This window comes from Phalangium opilio, unplaced genomic scaffold (assembly GCF_054372755.1).
Source record: "Phalangium opilio isolate 3A_F unplaced genomic scaffold, DU_Popi_V2 ptg000070l_1, whole genome shotgun sequence".
Taxonomy (NCBI): Eukaryota; Metazoa; Arthropoda; class Arachnida; order Opiliones; family Phalangiidae; genus Phalangium; species Phalangium opilio.
The window spans coordinates 6,168,808-6,186,299 of record NW_028324182.1 but is presented as its reverse complement, the minus strand read 5'-3'; the positions used below and the strand labels follow the sequence as shown (position 1 = coordinate 6,186,299).

At 37.8% G+C, this 17,492-nt stretch overlaps 2 protein-coding genes across 2 annotated transcripts; one reads left to right on the top strand and one right to left on the bottom strand.

Moving 5' to 3' along the window:
• Window positions 1-3,534: 3,534 nt before the first annotated feature.
• Window positions 3,535-16,277, top strand: LOC149661271 (uncharacterized). Its single transcript, XM_089843777.1, has 4 exons — window positions 3,535-3,607; window positions 8,170-8,538; window positions 12,342-12,710; window positions 15,801-16,277. The coding sequence occupies exons 1-4, from the start codon at window positions 3,535-3,537 to the stop codon at window positions 15,914-15,916; spliced, it is 927 nt and encodes a 308-aa protein (XP_089699903.1). The 3' UTR covers window positions 15,917-16,277.
• On the bottom strand, window positions 13,513-14,416 carry LOC149661272 (uncharacterized). The gene is made up of 2 exons (XM_089842734.1): window positions 13,996-14,416; window positions 13,513-13,863 (listed from the first exon to the last, which is right to left on the bottom strand). The coding sequence occupies exons 1-2, from the start codon at window positions 14,414-14,416 to the stop codon at window positions 13,814-13,816; spliced, it is 471 nt and encodes a 156-aa protein (XP_089698860.1). The 3' UTR covers window positions 13,513-13,813.
• Window positions 16,278-17,492: the final 1,215 nt, after the last annotated feature.

Here is a 17,492-nt window from a genome sequence, read left to right as displayed (position 1 = left end):
CATGATGGCATCGAGCGTATGTTATTTTTTCCCAGGCTCATTCTCGATGCTTTCTCCTAGGCAGCTAGAGAAGAATAAACAGGAATATTCCGAGAAACAAAGAGCATTCGCCTTAGAGGGTGTTAGTGTTAGGTCGTCCCCGTCGCGACGTTTCCAGTTATTATGTCGGCACGCTCTAATGATTTTAACGCCTAGGCTTACGTACCAGGGGTTAGGTTATAAAAGGGGGGTTCGGACTTGAAAAATGTAACGAGGCATCTAGCACGGTCATTAGTTCCTATCGGATTCTTTTCGGAATACTTAATGCGATTAATGTTTTATGTAATAGCGGACGCCGAGCCGCAACTATACTCGCCTTAAATATTCAGAATATTGATTCTTTCTTTCCGACGCTACCCCTTCTCTCCGTCCCACCACCAACCACCGGTGTAAGAACGTCATTAATATCGGAACAATATTGCCCCAAGACCCAAACAATAGTCTAACCATATAGCTTACGCAACAGGGTTCGTTCAAAAAATAGAAATATCACAAAAATTGGTTTGGAGAAAAAGATAAGTTAATTTTGAAAATAAGCCAGTAGAATATAGTTATAGTTAATTTCTAACGTTTTAATAGAGAAATACCGTAACTGTAAGAATCTATAATGATGTTATATTACTTGGTGTGAACAAAAATAATACATTAATCACGGCATGTACAAATTATATTATTTTCGCATCTACAGTTTGAGGGTGAAGCTAAAAACAATTTTGGAAAGTGTTAGGGTACTTAATAGTTGACACCATATCGTAGCCGTGTTGGAACTGTGAACGAGAGTCCGGCCCGAGGTTTTACCAACTTCGAAGTAGATTGTAATTCTACAGGGCCGGTAGGCCCTTGTAGATATGACTTGATACTCTTTTGTATTTCTTTTGGCGTCTCGGCTTAATTTCTCTATATTAGCATACTCCCGTGATTAACGGGTTTCATTTGATTAGACTGCTTAATTATTCATTTTTTGACTCTATTACTCGACTGGCAAGATGCGCCGAATAATCAATTCACTTTTTGTCGCTCAATTGGAATTCGTTTCTTGTAAAAACCCAATTGATAATTAACCGAAAATAATTCTATCCATGTTTTACATTAGAAAAATTGCAATTTTATTTTAATTTGGAAGATCGAGTAACTTACCAAAACCGCTCATTACTCAGTATCTAATTTGAATAAGTCAAGAACTATGATTTAGAGCTTCTAATTCATAACCCCTTCTTTGTTTTAATCAGATAAGACTCGTTTGGTTAGAAATATAATACATTTTGGTTTTCGTATTTTAATATCTTAAATGTATAGTCGCACCGGAATAGGGGAGTGTTTTAACTCACTTAAAACGTCGCGTAGCAGCCACTAGTGTTACGTAAAACCGCTTCGATCCAAACTTTAATGATCGATACAATCCCTTTAGGGAATATAAAATTCGAGGATAAAGATTTACCTTAAAGATTGGATTTTTTTGACATAAACTAATGTCACTATTGCTTTCTAAACTACTGATAAAGTTTAAACCTATTTCCCCCCAAGATCATGAATTTATTCGATTCATTCTTGAATAATTCTTTATAATTTCTAAGAATTTTAAAGTTGATATTTTAAACTAAGTAGATCTGTGGATAATCTACCGAAATCTCTTAGCAGAAGTGAGATGAGACTAGAAGTACTGAGCTAACCAAATTCTTCACTCGGCGAAAGTGAATATTCTTGATAACACACCAACGGTTGGCCCTCTAGTAGCAGTTTCTGAATTTTCCCTCCAAAACGTGAGACGCTCGCGGTGGTAGACGGCCGAACTAGATTCAAGGAGCCGCGTCCGTGTTCGGCCGCTTTAGGTTGAGTGGAAGGGGGTTGGAAAAGTTTTTGGAACTCAACCAATTTATTCCTCTGTAGTGTAGGCGCGATGGAAGCGACATAAAATCCTCAAATTTGTTCACTAGTGCCAGGATCTACTACCAATGCTAGAGCCCTTCACTTCTAGTCTCATCTTACTTCTGCCCTTAGTAGAGTCATTTCAAGGCCAACTCCAAATATATGAACTGAAACGGTTGACTGTGACATTACATACTCAATAGCGCAAACAAGTTTTTTAAACCTAGCAGTGAAATACTGATAGTAAAAATACAAAACATTCATGGAGCCTGTTAACTGTCCTATAACCCGCTAGCTAAATAGCTACCACCCCGTCTCTAACATCGTTAAGGGTATCACTGCTTGCTTGCATTCCTTATAATGTATCATATATTCTTCCTCTTGTTCATTGAATCGTTACTGATCCAGTCTTCTATATATTCCCCCAACCCGTATCCCAACCTCTAAAGTAAAGAAACTGTTCCAAGGAGTGTAGCCAGAGACAGAGAGAGGAGAAAGAGAGAGCAAAAGCAGTCTGCTTTATCTTTAGCCCATGATCTTATTTTCTCGGCTCGATCCGCAAGCTCCGAGCCAGCTTCTTTATATTTGTTTTTTTTTTCTCTTTTCTTCTTTTTTATCTCTTAGCTTGAATCGCTAGGCCTAACGGATGTTAAAGGAGAGATCTTACGAGGAATCGTCTTTAGAAAGAGGACAAGGTGTCTTTCATTTATTACATAACGCGGAGATTTTAGAAACTTTTAGAGTATTGCGTGGTCTTTGATGTAGTCTAGTCTATGGAGATTTGATGGTTAAGGTTAAGGAAAGATCCGAGCACTATTAGTTTCCAGCTTGTGTTGGGGAAGAAGAAGTTGGTGCAATTTAATAGTGGAGCTGCTTCTTTTGGGCTTCGCTGCAAGCTTAGCTCAATCTATGACAGCTAGTCCACTTTAAAAATAGCTTGCCTATAAGGCTATGGGTTTATGAGTTTAATTTTTGTTTTGGAATCTTCGAGAGAGCATTCCTTTAAAGTCACGCGCGTTCTCTCTCTCTCTCTATTTTCTTCTGAGACGCGATTCCGTCCGAGCCTCTGGTACTGTTCCGAATGTTCCGGGGCGCTTTGGGCTATCCGCTATAGCGCAGCGTAGCCACCACCACAGAGTGGCTCTCTAGCGGCTGAGAAGCGCGATGTGTAAGGTAAACGTCCGGGGAATTTTCTATCCGGTAACGAGGCTTGGCAGTTCGCGTTCGAGATCATTTCTGAAAGGATCTCGGACAGAATCGCGAAAAGAACTTGGAACTCGACGCTCGGAGGCGCTACTTTTTCTTTCTCCCATATATAAACTTGAAAAGAATCGAGTTCGACTTTTTCAAAACCTTTTCCTCGCCTAGGCGAGACAACAAATCTAAATAGATTAGCTGCTAGAAAAAAATGTCCAACAATATTTTGGAACCCGGAATTTTACGAACTAAAGTAGACTGGAAAGTGCACATCTGATCCTATTTCATTTAAGTTAGCCGTGATTTGGTATAGCGTATACCCCGTAAACGTCGTATCTTCGATCAAACTCGATAGATGTTGCTACTATCGCGTCGTAGATCCGTCGTGTTTATGAAGTTTAAGAGAATGTAAATACTGATAGATTTAATTTAATGACAACTATAAAAAGTTCCAAACGTTCCGTTTCTTGGGTGATATGGCCTCTCGTATTGTCTTGTGTTTCAGGTAAATTTAACCTCGAAATTCTATCTACAATACATTTTTTTACGTTTAATTCAAGTGTTTTTAAACTTAAGATTGAGTCCTTCCCCTGTCGTGAATGAATGATTGATTAACTCTCCATAATACATGGTCCCTGTTTAAACAGGAGCGTTGTACATACGCTCAGACTGGAATTCGTAGATCTAATAGGAATCAATGTGCACCGATATATCCCACGTTAATTTCTATGCGGGTTTTGTGGAACGGGCTTGAGTACTATATTCCGAAGCCTTTTTAATCGTGATTTCATTGGTTGGTAGGAACGAGATAAATTAGTCGCGAGGTAAAATGATTAGTCTAGCTCTTTCCACAAAATCCGCCTAGATACGTTGAGAAAATGACTACACACAATTATTCCTAAAAGCTATAGGTATTCCTGGCGCGGGTAATATGATAATAGATAACTTAAGAAATTGAACAGAAACCGTGAACGAAAATGTCTAGCGCTCTAGACGTCTAGTATAAATATTGGTAGCCTGAAAAACCACTGGTGCTTTTCGATTTTAACGAAATTAGTAGTGCAAAACATAAGCTACACGTTATTGGGGCAGAATCTTAAATTGTTTAAGAAACGAGTTTTAGAAAAACTAACACGAACTAAATACAACAATAAAGATTGAGCGTTCGAAAGAAAAGCCAGCATACAGGCTAAACCTCTCTATTGTATTTTCCATAGCCCCTGTAGAAATGTTGTTCTCGCTGCACACTTGTTGTCGCGGAGTAGCAAGCTTATAGGCAATGTAATTGACTTTGAACAAGACAAACTATGCAGAACGTGTTAAATAAATTAAGGAGGATTAAGGATTGAAACGAATATGTGATACATCACTTAAAAATATTGTGGAAAAAATAATGAAGGAAAATAATATGAAAGTATATACTCACACTATATTAAGAACATCCATTTTCATCATTCTATGGGGGGTTAGGAATGTTTCCAACCTATATATAAATACCTGGGCTTTTTTTTTTCATTTGTTCCACGTTTCTTGATCCGAAAATAACCCCGCTAGGATGTAAGATTGGCCGCATTCTAGAAAGCCTTCTAGGCCTAGGTCCGACCGGTATTTCTCGAAACGTTGACGTTTAATTATCGGATGAAAGACACGAACTCGCGTTCCCGATAGATCACGCGATTGGCCCCAAAATCTTCACCTTCGGTCTTCCAGTGACGAAACATAGATATCAAAAATATATCTAGATTTTTATTCGCCCAAAGTACATTTCACCTAAAATTTTAAATTTAACATTTTCGGGTATTTAAAAATATTAAAAACCTTATGAAAAGAATAACTTAACGTGTTATATTGTGGTTACATATTGCTGTAAAAGCATGATCTAGGTTTTGCTCATTTTAAAGCGGGTCTTCCCTCTAAAATTCTGAAAATTCAAATAGTATAAGTGGGTTCTAAAGCCTGTTTTCTGACAGGCGCAACATATTATTTTAGAAGGTACTGAGCTCAAATAGCTAAACATTCCCTTATGTATTTCTGATATCTGTTGCGGTAAATTGGCGTTACTTAGGCGGCTGACCGAGCTTTACAAGTTGTCAGGTAGCACGTCTACACGCCCACTTACTATCCGCACCAAACTCCTCATGACTTGTCGTCGAGAATCTCTGGATTTACCTTGGCAACCCTTAAGTTTTCCACGTTGTCAAGCTGAATAGAGAATTAAAGTGGTTTAGGAATACCATCCGTCGTAAGAGATACGTGGCTCGCACCCTATCTACTATAGTCAAGCAATTAGAGTGGACGGAGCGTAGCTTGCGGAGCTTTGATCTCAAAATACCATAACATTGAGAACAATTAAGGTTATGAGGGCGACTTTATAACATCTCAAACCAACTTCTTGTTAAACCGATACAGTTCCAATTAGTTCCACTATCTGTGACTTTGCTTGGGTCTAGATGCTTCAATTATACCCGACACAAATCTTTACAATCTTGAAGGTTTGAACTTTGACCCAACGAGAAATCAATGTGACGTAATAATTATAAAGAATGGTTTAGCAATCCGAATTCAATTTAATTAATCCAAGGCTTGCTATTGAATAACAAAACTACTCCATCCTGCATTCAATTGCTGGAATTTCCAACGTTTCGAAGCTCCCATTCGAAAATCGAGCTTGTTGATAGGGTCATAGAATGCCAGATTAAACAAGGGATTTATCTACGTTGCCAATCACGCATCGAGCTAGAATTTCCCAAAACATCAATTGAAAACAGCGTCTTGGAGCTTTAGGTAAACCCCTTTTCCAAAATCATCGCGAATTGATTTTGAAGTTTTTGGTAACGAAACGCGAAAATTGGTGTTGAAAGGCTACGAGTTCCGTAACCAATTCGATTGATTTCGAAGGTATTCGCCATAGGTTCGAGCGCCGGGTTAGAGCGTTTAAAGTTTTACCCAATTTAATTCATTTCTCTAACGTCTGTCTCAATTTGTCAAGCGAGTTTCAAAGTATTAACGATTCAGAATCCGTGTTATGCCTTTTACAGGATTTTGGAGGATTTAGAATTTGTTATTAAGCTTTTGCTAATAAATGTAGACAGTTCAGTTAGAAATGAGGTATTTAAAGGATGTTATTCAAATATTATTTTGATTTTTCTCAATATAAGGCTTAATAAAAAAACGGAAATACAGTTAACCCTTACTATTTATAAGTCCATTTTGCCCTCTCTCCCAAAATATCCACTTAAACCTCCGCGAAACACGTCTTTCTTATCTTATAGACCATAGATATAACTGCGAAAAAAAAAGAGAAAGAAAAACCACGGAGTATTTGCAATTCAAATAAAGGTGGTATAGGCGAAGGCCAGCGGAGAGCTTTGAACGTGACCGTAGGATGCAGACCGTTCAAGTTTTATATACGCAATATATGTTTTTCGCTCGGGTGAGAGCCAAAAAAGAGGAAAAAATATGGTTCGATTTTCTACGGAATGCCCAAAAATTCACATTCAATTTCCTTCGGAATGTCGCGGAATAAAGCTACACATTTTTAACCTGGACGCAAAAACGAAAGGTTTTTGAAACTCGAATGTCTCTCGTCTCAACAATCCCGCCTTTTGCGCCCAAATCCTATATTTTATATACAGTTTGGTACAGATCAAAATACTATTCCAACCAAAATGACATATTTAAACCACTCAACCAAAAATAGATGTTTCAATTTATAAACCCAAATATTTCAAAAGATTAAATAGTCTATTTTACAATAAAATATCCGAAAAACAAGGTATTTTACTCATTTAGCAGATCTATGTATTATTTTATCTGTACCACGCTGTATTTTTACCGGAGTTCCTCTCATAGACGTTTTCGGTTTAGGTCAAGCACCAGCTGTTAGCTACCTTTACCACTACGCAGATTTTTATAACCGAAAAGGCTGAAATAATCGCGCTTGTAAAATGTTTCGAGATGGTTCATTTAGAAGATGTCGCGAGCCTAGGTTCTGACATCTAGAAAAAAAAATAGTATTTTTCGCGAGGACGTGTGGAATTTTTATTGTGGGAATATTTATTTCGAATTTACGTCGAGGAAATGGCTTTCGAAAGACGTCTCCCGTACGAAGATTTTTTTTCGCTCCAAGCTGGTACTGGAGTTCAAGCTATAACCCTGCGCATCTCTAAAATCATTTCTTTTCACCTTTTTCTTTAGTATAATTTCATCTTGAAAAAATCTCGGGCAAGTAAGGTTTACCACGGTGGTGGTTTTAGATTATATTTTTTTTCTCCAATATAACATTTCTGAAATTCCACCTCCGGTTTTTGCTGTAATGACAAATTCATCTCAAAAACGATTCCTCGAAGGTACTCTCTGCACTCTAACGTAAGACCAAATCCGTGTCTCTTATCTTTCAGACAACTAACACCAAAGAAACTCTCCAAGGACTGTTCCTTAGTTCTGTTAAGCGCGGGTTTCTCGCTTCGATTGTAAGGGTCGGATAGATATGAGAATAAAAAAAAAATAACAAACACACTCGTGTTCATGGTTGTTGTACATATATTTATGTATAACCAAGAAGTGATATCTAGTTTATTAGGGAGATGGTATAAATTCGCCAAATTTCCAGCTTTATGGTCCAGTCCAAACGTAGGTCCGGAGTTAATCCCCACCTCTAAATTACAACCAGCATCTCATTGGTTCTTGAAAACACACGTCAGCGCGACGCGAATGACGAAAACTACGTATTTTCCGACTGAGGAGAGGTGAAATAGCCCGGCCTCCTTTTACGCCCCCCTTGTATTTTGAAAGGGGGACTGGGACTATAACGCGCGAATGCATAGGCATCTCATACCTTCGCTCCAATAAACTAGATATCACTTCTTGATATAACTATGCTTAACACAATGAGGATTAAGTATGGAGAGGAAATAAGTGGCGTAATATTATGTGAAACCAAAGATAATCAAAGAATATCGTGTGAGAATGAAAGTTCCAAACATTTTCCCACTCAGTTTACGTTACCTTTGCTATAAATAGATCTCATCAAAAAATAATTCGATATTTTCGATTTTAATTGCGCAGGTGTTTTTGGTGTGAATATTCGAAGATTATCCATTCCTCACTGGGTCCGTAACGGAACATCTAAAGGCGTCATTTTGGACTGCGATTACGTTTATAACGAGAACGACCTCCGATTAGTCGTTAAGTGGTTTTTTAACGACGATCAAGAGCCGATTTATCAGTGGATTCCCGAACTTAAAATTCGTCACGTGGCTGGACAACTCTACGGTAGATTAGACATGGATTTCTCCATCAATCCATTGGACCCTTATTCTCAATATCGAGCTCTACGTATCGTCAATGTCACACCGGAACTAGGAGGGAAATACTCTTGCGTTGTTAGTTCTTTAGCTGGACAAGATTCGAAATTTCAAGAGATGAGTGTTTATGGTAAGAGTATATAGTTTAATGGTTGATTAGAAGCCCCTCTTTATAATTACGACCAGTCTCTGTCTGGCCTATTTTGGTAATATAAATCTTGTTGTCTACATTTACTTGTTATTCGCTATTTGCACGCTTTGAAATTTAGAATAGCTTAAAATTGATTTAAGTAGCTTTAATCTATAGACAAACTCGGTAAACTTTATAATTTATTTAGCCGAACATCGGGTTTAATTTAAAATCCCTACTCCATACCACGTAAAATGAGACGAGAAAACTAAATTTAAAGTCCCAAATTGGTAGAATAAATAGAACTGTCAAATTAAACTTAAAACGTAACGTAAACCTACCCTTAATTAAATTTTACCCTCCTTTGAAACTCTGGCTTAACGTGGACACGTAAAATCCCCAAACGGTTTCGTTTCCTTTCTTCACGAGATTAGGTTCTATAAACTCAATTTGATTCTGGTCTAAAAGTCTTCAATCATTATAACTTGAGCTGGAGCTAATGCTCTCAGATCCGGTGAAAAAAGATGGCAAAATTTTAAACATCCTATTAAACGTGTCTATCACTTATACAATAATAATAATACTATTTTATCTTGAATGATTATCAGGGTTTTTACGTAACATCTATGGTAAGTTTGCGTGATTAAAAAGCAGTATTTGGTGGAACTCATTGTTTTTCTTTGCTTTAACGCAAGTATTTTTTATTTTAAGTGAAATTCTGTAAAACAATTAAGGCCAGACACTAATTTATTGGTCCTAGACGTCATTAAGCGGAGCAGAAAAGGTATGCTTGTGTGGTCTTTTCAATTAAATATTTTGCGAGTTTCGAGGAAAATTAAGGAAGGCTCATAGCGCTTGAATAACTCTATATGTGGGTCCCCAAGATAATCGCTTAGAGCGAAAACTGGGATTTAGAGAGAAGGGGCTTTGGTCTTGGGTGTCTGTATTAAAGGTTTCTCAACAAGTGATAACGGATAGCATGGTCCCGGCGTTTTATCGACCTTGCTACGCAACATATAGGCCCAAACTATGGGAGTATGGGTTACGGTGTTAGGTATAGGCCTGTAGCGAAAGGAGAGATTGCCTAGTGAAGGATCTAGTATAAAAATAGAGCAAAAACGTAGTAATTCGTTTTTCAAACGCAACAAAGTTAAGATAATTTTCTATAAATTAAAATAAATTATAAAGAAAACTGTAATAGGAATGCGCTATCTTTGTTTTCTCGCCTAACATTCCACTCATTATTTTAAGGAATATTATAGCATCACAATATCAACTGTACCCAAATGGGGAACCACTAAATTTATAGGTTGTAAATAGTACTCCTTAAGTTTCAAAGGTATTTTATAAACCACGTGGGTATGATTTACTTCAACGCGATAAAAAGTACTTTTTAACAAGCAGTTCAATTTGCAAACCAATATTTTAAAACTGGTTGAATCTCATTTCTATGAGGGGGGGAAAAAGTAATCTAATGTTTTAGGTTTTACGACGTTTTTGCCAGAGAAAATTTGAGGATGAGAAAGAGGGTGGGCATAAGACATTCTAGATGGAGGGGCGGTTGGTGATTTACATCGTCTCTCGTTTCTTGACAAGTCCCGCATTAGAAAATCATTAATATTTCAGGCGCGAGCAAAATGAAGATTAATTTCATCGGCCCAAAACACAAGCTGGTTTGTTGCGGAACGAGATAAAGTTTCCTTAAGGTCTTAGCCAAACCGTATTCTTCTCCTATTCTCTTCTCTTCTCTTATCCATCCTGCATGGGCTTCTTCCGCCGCTCCTCTTTCTCTCAACCTCCGCATGCAGGCTAGCCCGAAAGACGTAGACCTGTCGAAGAGAGAACGTTCATTTTAAATATACGCCCGAACGATTTTAAGTACGTATAGGATTCCGTACCCACACAGTATGAGCACGAAAACCGAGAAGTCCACAAAACCGGGGACTTTGGTTTATTGACTAGTTTCTTTCAATTGGTAGGACTGTTTGAAATGGAGTTTGTAGGAATAAGGTGTGTTTTAATTAGGTACTTCAAGAGGAATTGGCCAACTAGCTACGGTTTATTTCCATTGAAAAAAAAAATGTTTTGGGAAATGGGTTAACTTTTCATCTTTATGTATTGTTGATCACAAACAAGGTGTAATATGAAAGTTCAATGCTCAATATTCGTAATAAGAAAAGAAGTTTGAACTTTGGTTCTGTTTCTTTAACTATAAATAATTGTACGAACAAACACGATTTGCTACTTACTCCTAACGGAAACACGTCATTCGGCGAAGGGGGGGGGGTATTTTTTTACGATGAAATTAGTCCATCATTTCCAGGGTGGGAATAGCGAAGCAAACCGCCTCTTACATTATAAATCCCTGAGTAATGGCCGAAGGGATCAATTAAGGCTATTCTTCTCCAATAAGCTTCCTGTCATAGCCGAATCAAAAGGCTTGATTATGTTAAATGGCCAAGGTCTCTGCGAGAGTCATGAAGTCTCAGCGACGCCCGGCGCTTCCGTTTATTAATGAATTCTTCTGGGTAACTGTACTCCCTTGTAAACTAACTCACCGCCCAAGCCCTCGCGATGAAACGATGGCCGCTGCACCAAGGGACAATTCACTTCCATATTAAAGAGGCATCCTTCACAAGGGGTTATTAAGAAATACAACACTCGGCTATTCGTAACAGTTTGTCTAGACCTCTAAGAACCGAGGAAAGCGCTGCCGTAATAATAAGCTCTGTAGGAAAGTAGGGGTCAGAAAGAGTTAGTCGAAAATTCGACCAAGCTCGACCGAGGTATTGTAGGTTACATTATCTTGGAGGTTTGATATTAGCATCTGTAGAAAAATACGCTCCCAAGTTTTGGAACCATTTTATTGCCTTAGGTGCAGGACTTACTGTTCCTCGAGAGAGGAAAGTAAAAAAAAAAAAAAAAACCCCAGAACGTCTGCGCGTTTTCAAGTGTGTTAATTCACTTGCACTGGGTAGTGGGGTAATAACAGTCTCAATCCACTTCCCCCCACAACTTATTGATTAATTCCTGATTATAGCAGGTGATTAGCCCCTCGGGCGGCACCCTTTTTTCTCCCATCTTTCCTTCATGGCGCGAAAACCGATTTGTCTTTCCTTCGCGTCCAAATGGTTTTTAACATATCGCCCAACATACATTTTTGGCATGCGCCGACATCCTAATAAGAACGTAGTTAGATTGAAACAGTCCCAGGGCCAGCCCAAGGAAGGGTGGGCCCAATATTGTAATCCCGGTTATCAAAAATTGCGAGGTAAGTTATGTGGTTCGTTTTCTTAAGGGTACCATCCTATTAACGTTGTGCACGGACTATTTGTCTACCCTACTCACTTGTTAAGGGTCTTTGACCTCCAGAATCTTTCACTGAAAGTGATATTCACCACGACATAAATACAACAGAATGGGGTTTAAATCAATAGTATAATCCAGCCTATAAAGAAGTCGAAAAAACGTTTTCAGTTGACTTCTGATACATAAAGGGACTGTAAAACGTCAAGGTTTCAAACCCTATACCTCGCAGGTTACTGAAAAAATTGGGGGCGTAAGGACCGAATTTCCAGAATTCCACTCTTGACAAAGTAACTTAGAGGGGGGGTCTAGGTTTCCATCTTGAAAAGGCAGACGTAGACCAGTCCCTTTTAAATTTAAAGGTCTTCGTGTTCCCAGACTAGTTAGTGTAGATTTTTTATTTGGGTGTGGCAAGGACTTCCCAACCATTGATTGATCAATGGGATGAATTATCATGTCACTAAAAGTTTCCGTTTCAACTTTTTCATTTTCTCTAGTTCCCGCAACAACGTTTCAGTTCACGTTTGAGATGGAGCCCACTGGGAAAATCACCTTTAGTTGTTTAGTGGAAGGAATTTACCCCGAGCCCACCATGTGGTTAAACGTTTTGGGTAGAAACATGGACGATAATCAGAAACATCAGAAATTAGTGACTGTCGATCCTAATCTAGCGGTAATTAGCGCGGGTGCCGTGGCTGAGTTCAAGACGCGAGTCAATTCAACAGTCTTCGATGGATCCCTCGTTAAGTCTATCAATGAAAAACAGTTGGAGGCCGGAGCTTCTGGAAGCGTCACTGTTGTGGAGTGTGTCCTGGAAATACCCGGCTCGCCTTACAGGAGAAAAAGAAGGATTACATATTTTCCAAGTTAGTCTATTATTTACTTTACATTGAGGAATAAGCCTGTGCAGTTAAATTAATATCCTAAAATAATAGAATTTGCCCTTCCTTTCTATAGGCATAAATTAGCAGGTAAAATAATATGGAAAACTTAGTTAACTCTAATTTTTGCGTTGAAGCTTTGAAGCTGTGCTTGAAATCCTATGGTGTCTTATCCCTACTTTAATACCCCTAACGGTCTCAATCTGCGTAAGTGACGTAGAAAGTTAGAAACGGTATAATATTCAGTGATGCCAGATTGAGGGAAATTTCCCAAATCTAGGGAAATTTTGACTCCTTAAAACGGTAAAAAGGGAAAAGGGAAATTCCACCAAAAATTTGCTAAATCTAGGGAAATTCCGTGATAAGAAATATTTTATTGAAAGCCAACAATCTCAACATAAAAAGTTAAACAAATTCATAAAATTGACTTATTAATCACGTTGAATTCACAATAGATGGTAGCCCAGCTACTGTTTCTAATAATTTCCAAACATTGAATTATATAGTGAAAGTCGTCTGCTAGATAACTGACCCATTCTGTTCGTTACGAAAATGCATCGCCAAAAACAGTTGTCATGCTATAAATCTATCATTTTCTATGCGCGGAATCTGGCAGCCCTGAACTAGGGAAATTTTGGTCCAAAAAGGGAAATTTTAAGGGTTGGAAAGGGAAATTCCATTTTCCTCACCTGGCATCACTGATAATATTTCTAGTGGGCAATCATAGATATATTAAAAGGGTAGATACACAATTCAATGGGAGGTCGACGCGGAAGGGGCAACGAGCAGACAGTCGCTATTTTCTGGGGGTAGCCGTATAAAACGCCATCTATCGGGAACTTTCGAAACTAAATTAAGGGATGAGCTTAGAGTAGTGGCACTCTATGTTAACCCCCTATAGGGCATAATAAGTCAAACCCTCGGAGATGCCATTACTCCATTTTATACGAGCTAAGAGCGGAAAAACGTATTTTATAAATTTTACACCTGTAAAATCTTTTAAAAAAACACTTGGAACTTGTATTTCTACTTACTTTCGAGGAAATACCACCGTTTTCTGAAGGTAAGAGTCTTTTTTTATACATTTATTAGTAATAAAAACATTTAAGGCGAGCTAAGCCTTGGTCATGGCCATAATGTAGATTTGCACTGTTGCACATAGAATGATAGAATGAAAGAGGCTGTACTTTCGTGACTTGGAAAATTTATTTTTTAGGCTTTTCGAACATTTCTATGGCAAAATGAGGTAGGAGACTAATGAAATATTTAGTGGATAATTTTGGAAGCAAGGTATCATTGATGAATTGGTTGTCTTTCACTATCATCAAGATTTCGATGTTATCGGGTGGCACAAATACTGCCAAAAAGCATACGGGTACGTTACACACGAAAAGCTGACCCTGAATCTGATGATAGACGTCTGAAGTTTTTCTCAGTTCCAGTTCATCCGTTTCTTCGTCAATGTAAAGGTGAAAGTTACCCGAAGCTGCTTTTCCTTTGATAGTTTCTTTATTCTTGAAAATAGTGTAAGGGCATTTGATCTCCACTAAGTACAGCTGGTCCTCAACCAGTATAAGGCAATCGGGGCTTGCCCCAAGGAAGCAAAATTGTGGATTAACAATCAAACCCACAGAGGTGTGACACTGGGTATTGATGTGTTGCCTGAATATTTGAAAAAGCAGCGGGTTCATGCTTCAATCCCTGATCAAAGGACAACGCTCCCATTTCTTCTAATGCTTCAGATTGTTGCCCGAGAGTCAAATTACGGAGAGTCAGTTTAGGGATAATTTCATCGGTTACATTAATTTGATCTCCAAATTAGTATGGAATCGCGAACAGTTTGAGCGCTCTACGTAGTCTCTTTCCAGTGGTGGGAAAGAAATCTGATTTTGTAAAATGTTTTGAACAAATCCGTAAACTGGAGATATCAGCTGTTGTTATAGAATCAATCCACTTCTTTCTAGTGGCAGTCTCTTTCGGAAAGTTGTGGTAAGAAAGAAAACCTTCTTTACACCCACAGTTTGAACGCAGCAAACATGAGTTGAAGCCATGATTGTTACATAAATAAGTAAATAAAAACGTTTATGTTATATTTCGTTTTATGCCTTTAAATATAGAGACACACACTTAACAAAGTTTGTTTTGGTGGGCACCATTATCGACTCTTATTTTAAGAATATGTAACAGTTTAATGTCCGGATATTTAAATATCAGTACCTTAAAACGTTGCTAACGTTTTTTTAACATGATAAAATAACGTTTTTCAACGCTGAAAACGACGCTAATCACTAATCTGCCGTGTTTTACAAGACCAAGGCTTAGCTCGCCTTAAATGTTTTTATTACTAATAAATGTATAAAAAAATACTCTTACCTTCAGAAAACGGTGGTATTTCCTCGAAAGTAAGTAGAAATACAAGTTCCAAGTGTTTTTTAAAAGATTTTACAGGTGTAAAATTTATAAAATACTTTTTTCCGCTCTTAGCTCGTATAAAATGGAGTAATGGCATCTCCGAGGGTTTGACTTATTATGCCCTATAGGGAGTTAACATAGAGTGCCACTCATCCTTATGATAGTTCCAATTTTGGCCGCTAATTTGTCCCCGATAGATGGCGTTTTATACGGCTACCCCCAGAAAATAGCGGCTGTCTGCTCGTTGCCCCTTCCGCGTTTTTTCGTTAAGCCTAAGCCAGCGAAGTGGATCTAGACCCTTTATAGTTTTACTATATCTATGTGGGCAATTTTGGGCATATTAAAATCCACGCTGGCTGGCAGCTAGGACAATAATTGTTTTATCTCTAATGATTTAAATTAAATTAAATTATTGTAAGTAATTAACTAGCTATCGAGTACAAAATAAATAAATACGTCAACTTAAAAGTAAGGAACTAAAAGAGGAGAATCATACATAACCATGTTTCAGGCCTGAAATAATGAACAAGGTACGCTAAGCCTTTGCCATTAAACCGTTAAGAGTTTTGTAATTTAATTGACACGAGCTACGCGGTGTTTAAATAAGTTTTTAAGCACTCGTTTTTCCCGTTAATAACGCATTCTTATTTATTTTGTAAACAGGTTCTCTTGGACAAACATCTGGAAATGGAATTTTTACCGATTCTCATATACTCAACTTAACCAAGATAGGGTATTTGAGCTTGATTGCTCTTACGTTATATTTGAGGTTAGTTTAGACTTTTGTACGTCAAAAGCGAAATTGTAGAGAATATTGTCTGTGTGAATCAAAATGAACATATCATACTCCTGTGGAGAGAGTTCAAGTTCATTGAAGTGCGCGTTATAGACATGGAGAAAGGATAAGAGCTTAGGGATTTTTCATTAAGGTCGCCCTTTGGTGATGCCACCTTTGCTTTCTGCGTTTCTCAGGCGTATTAGTTGTCCTCTTTATGTAGAATCTATAGCTCGTATCCTTTCGCCACGCTATAGGGTTCATGCGTGACATTCAGTCGTCGGAAAACCAATTAAAACTCGAGTAAGCTTTAATAAAGGACGCTTGAGAGAATATCTCGAGCTGTTGGGTTATTTTCGAACAAAAGGAGTGTACGTGTTAATTCATCTCCTATACTCTTTTGGGATCGCGCAAAAACCCCCCTCCAGAAATCTTTTCAAAATAATTAACGCGAAAAGCAAGTAGTAATACTTGATCTAGAATAGAAACAAATAAGTATAGAAATACAATTTTCAACGAGTGTCTCTTAAATTTAATTGAATTCAGGGTAAAGTATAATTTGAGCTGGAGGCGCGTTTACTTTAGACTACAATTTAAATTCCGAAGAATATTTACACAGTTTTGTAGAAACGAAATTATTATCGCAAAAACCAAAAACGGATTTATGGGATAAGAACGTCGGAGTTAGCGAATTCACTCCCCATCCTCGCATACTTTATTGAGAAACTTCGTCTGCTTATATTTTGACTCCACCCACAAATTCTGTATATAGCTACTTCTAGAGATCGAATTTGTGGGTGGAGTCAAAATATAAGCAGACGAAGTTTCTCAATAAAGTATGCCGCGAGGATGGTACTAGAGGCTAAAGCTACGATCCGACGTTCTTATCCCATAAATCCGTTTTTGCAAAAACACATACACCATGTTTAAAATTACACGGTTGACGGGAATTGGTTCAAAACTGGTTTACCAACTACTTTTGAAACACTCTTCATTACCAGTTCGAAGCAATTTCAATTCAATAACCTCTAATCACAAAGTTTCACAGTCCAGTGTGGGACATAGGCCTAACACACTTCCTCTGCAACAAAACCAGTTTATTAATTGCTTAGACTAGTTTTTAATTCAAAAATTTGGGGTTACTGGTTTTTGGTACCAGTTTTGTTAATTGCAAATCCATAGGTAAACTAAGGGGACCAATGCGGAAAGCAGTTGTTCACTATTTCGGACACTAGGGGTCACTGGTCCCAATCTTGGACTAGTTTAAAAAATATTCTTATTTCCATGAAAACTAAGAAACTAGTCTCTTGATCATTCTTCTTTAAATCTATTTCATACGAAACCGCACGAAACTCTTTCAACTTGCTTTCAAACATTATAGAAAACAAAGCAAGTTGGGGTGTAAAATAATCGATTAAAATGTGTATGGTTCAGGAGTAAAGGCTGATAATAGGCTTTTTAGTTTTACATTCAATTTTCCCTTTCCCTTTTGAAAGAAAGCTCTCTGAGAATCTCAATCACTATTTCCCGTTTTTCCCTAACTCTTATTTGGTTTTTGTAAAATAATTTGAAGAGAGGGT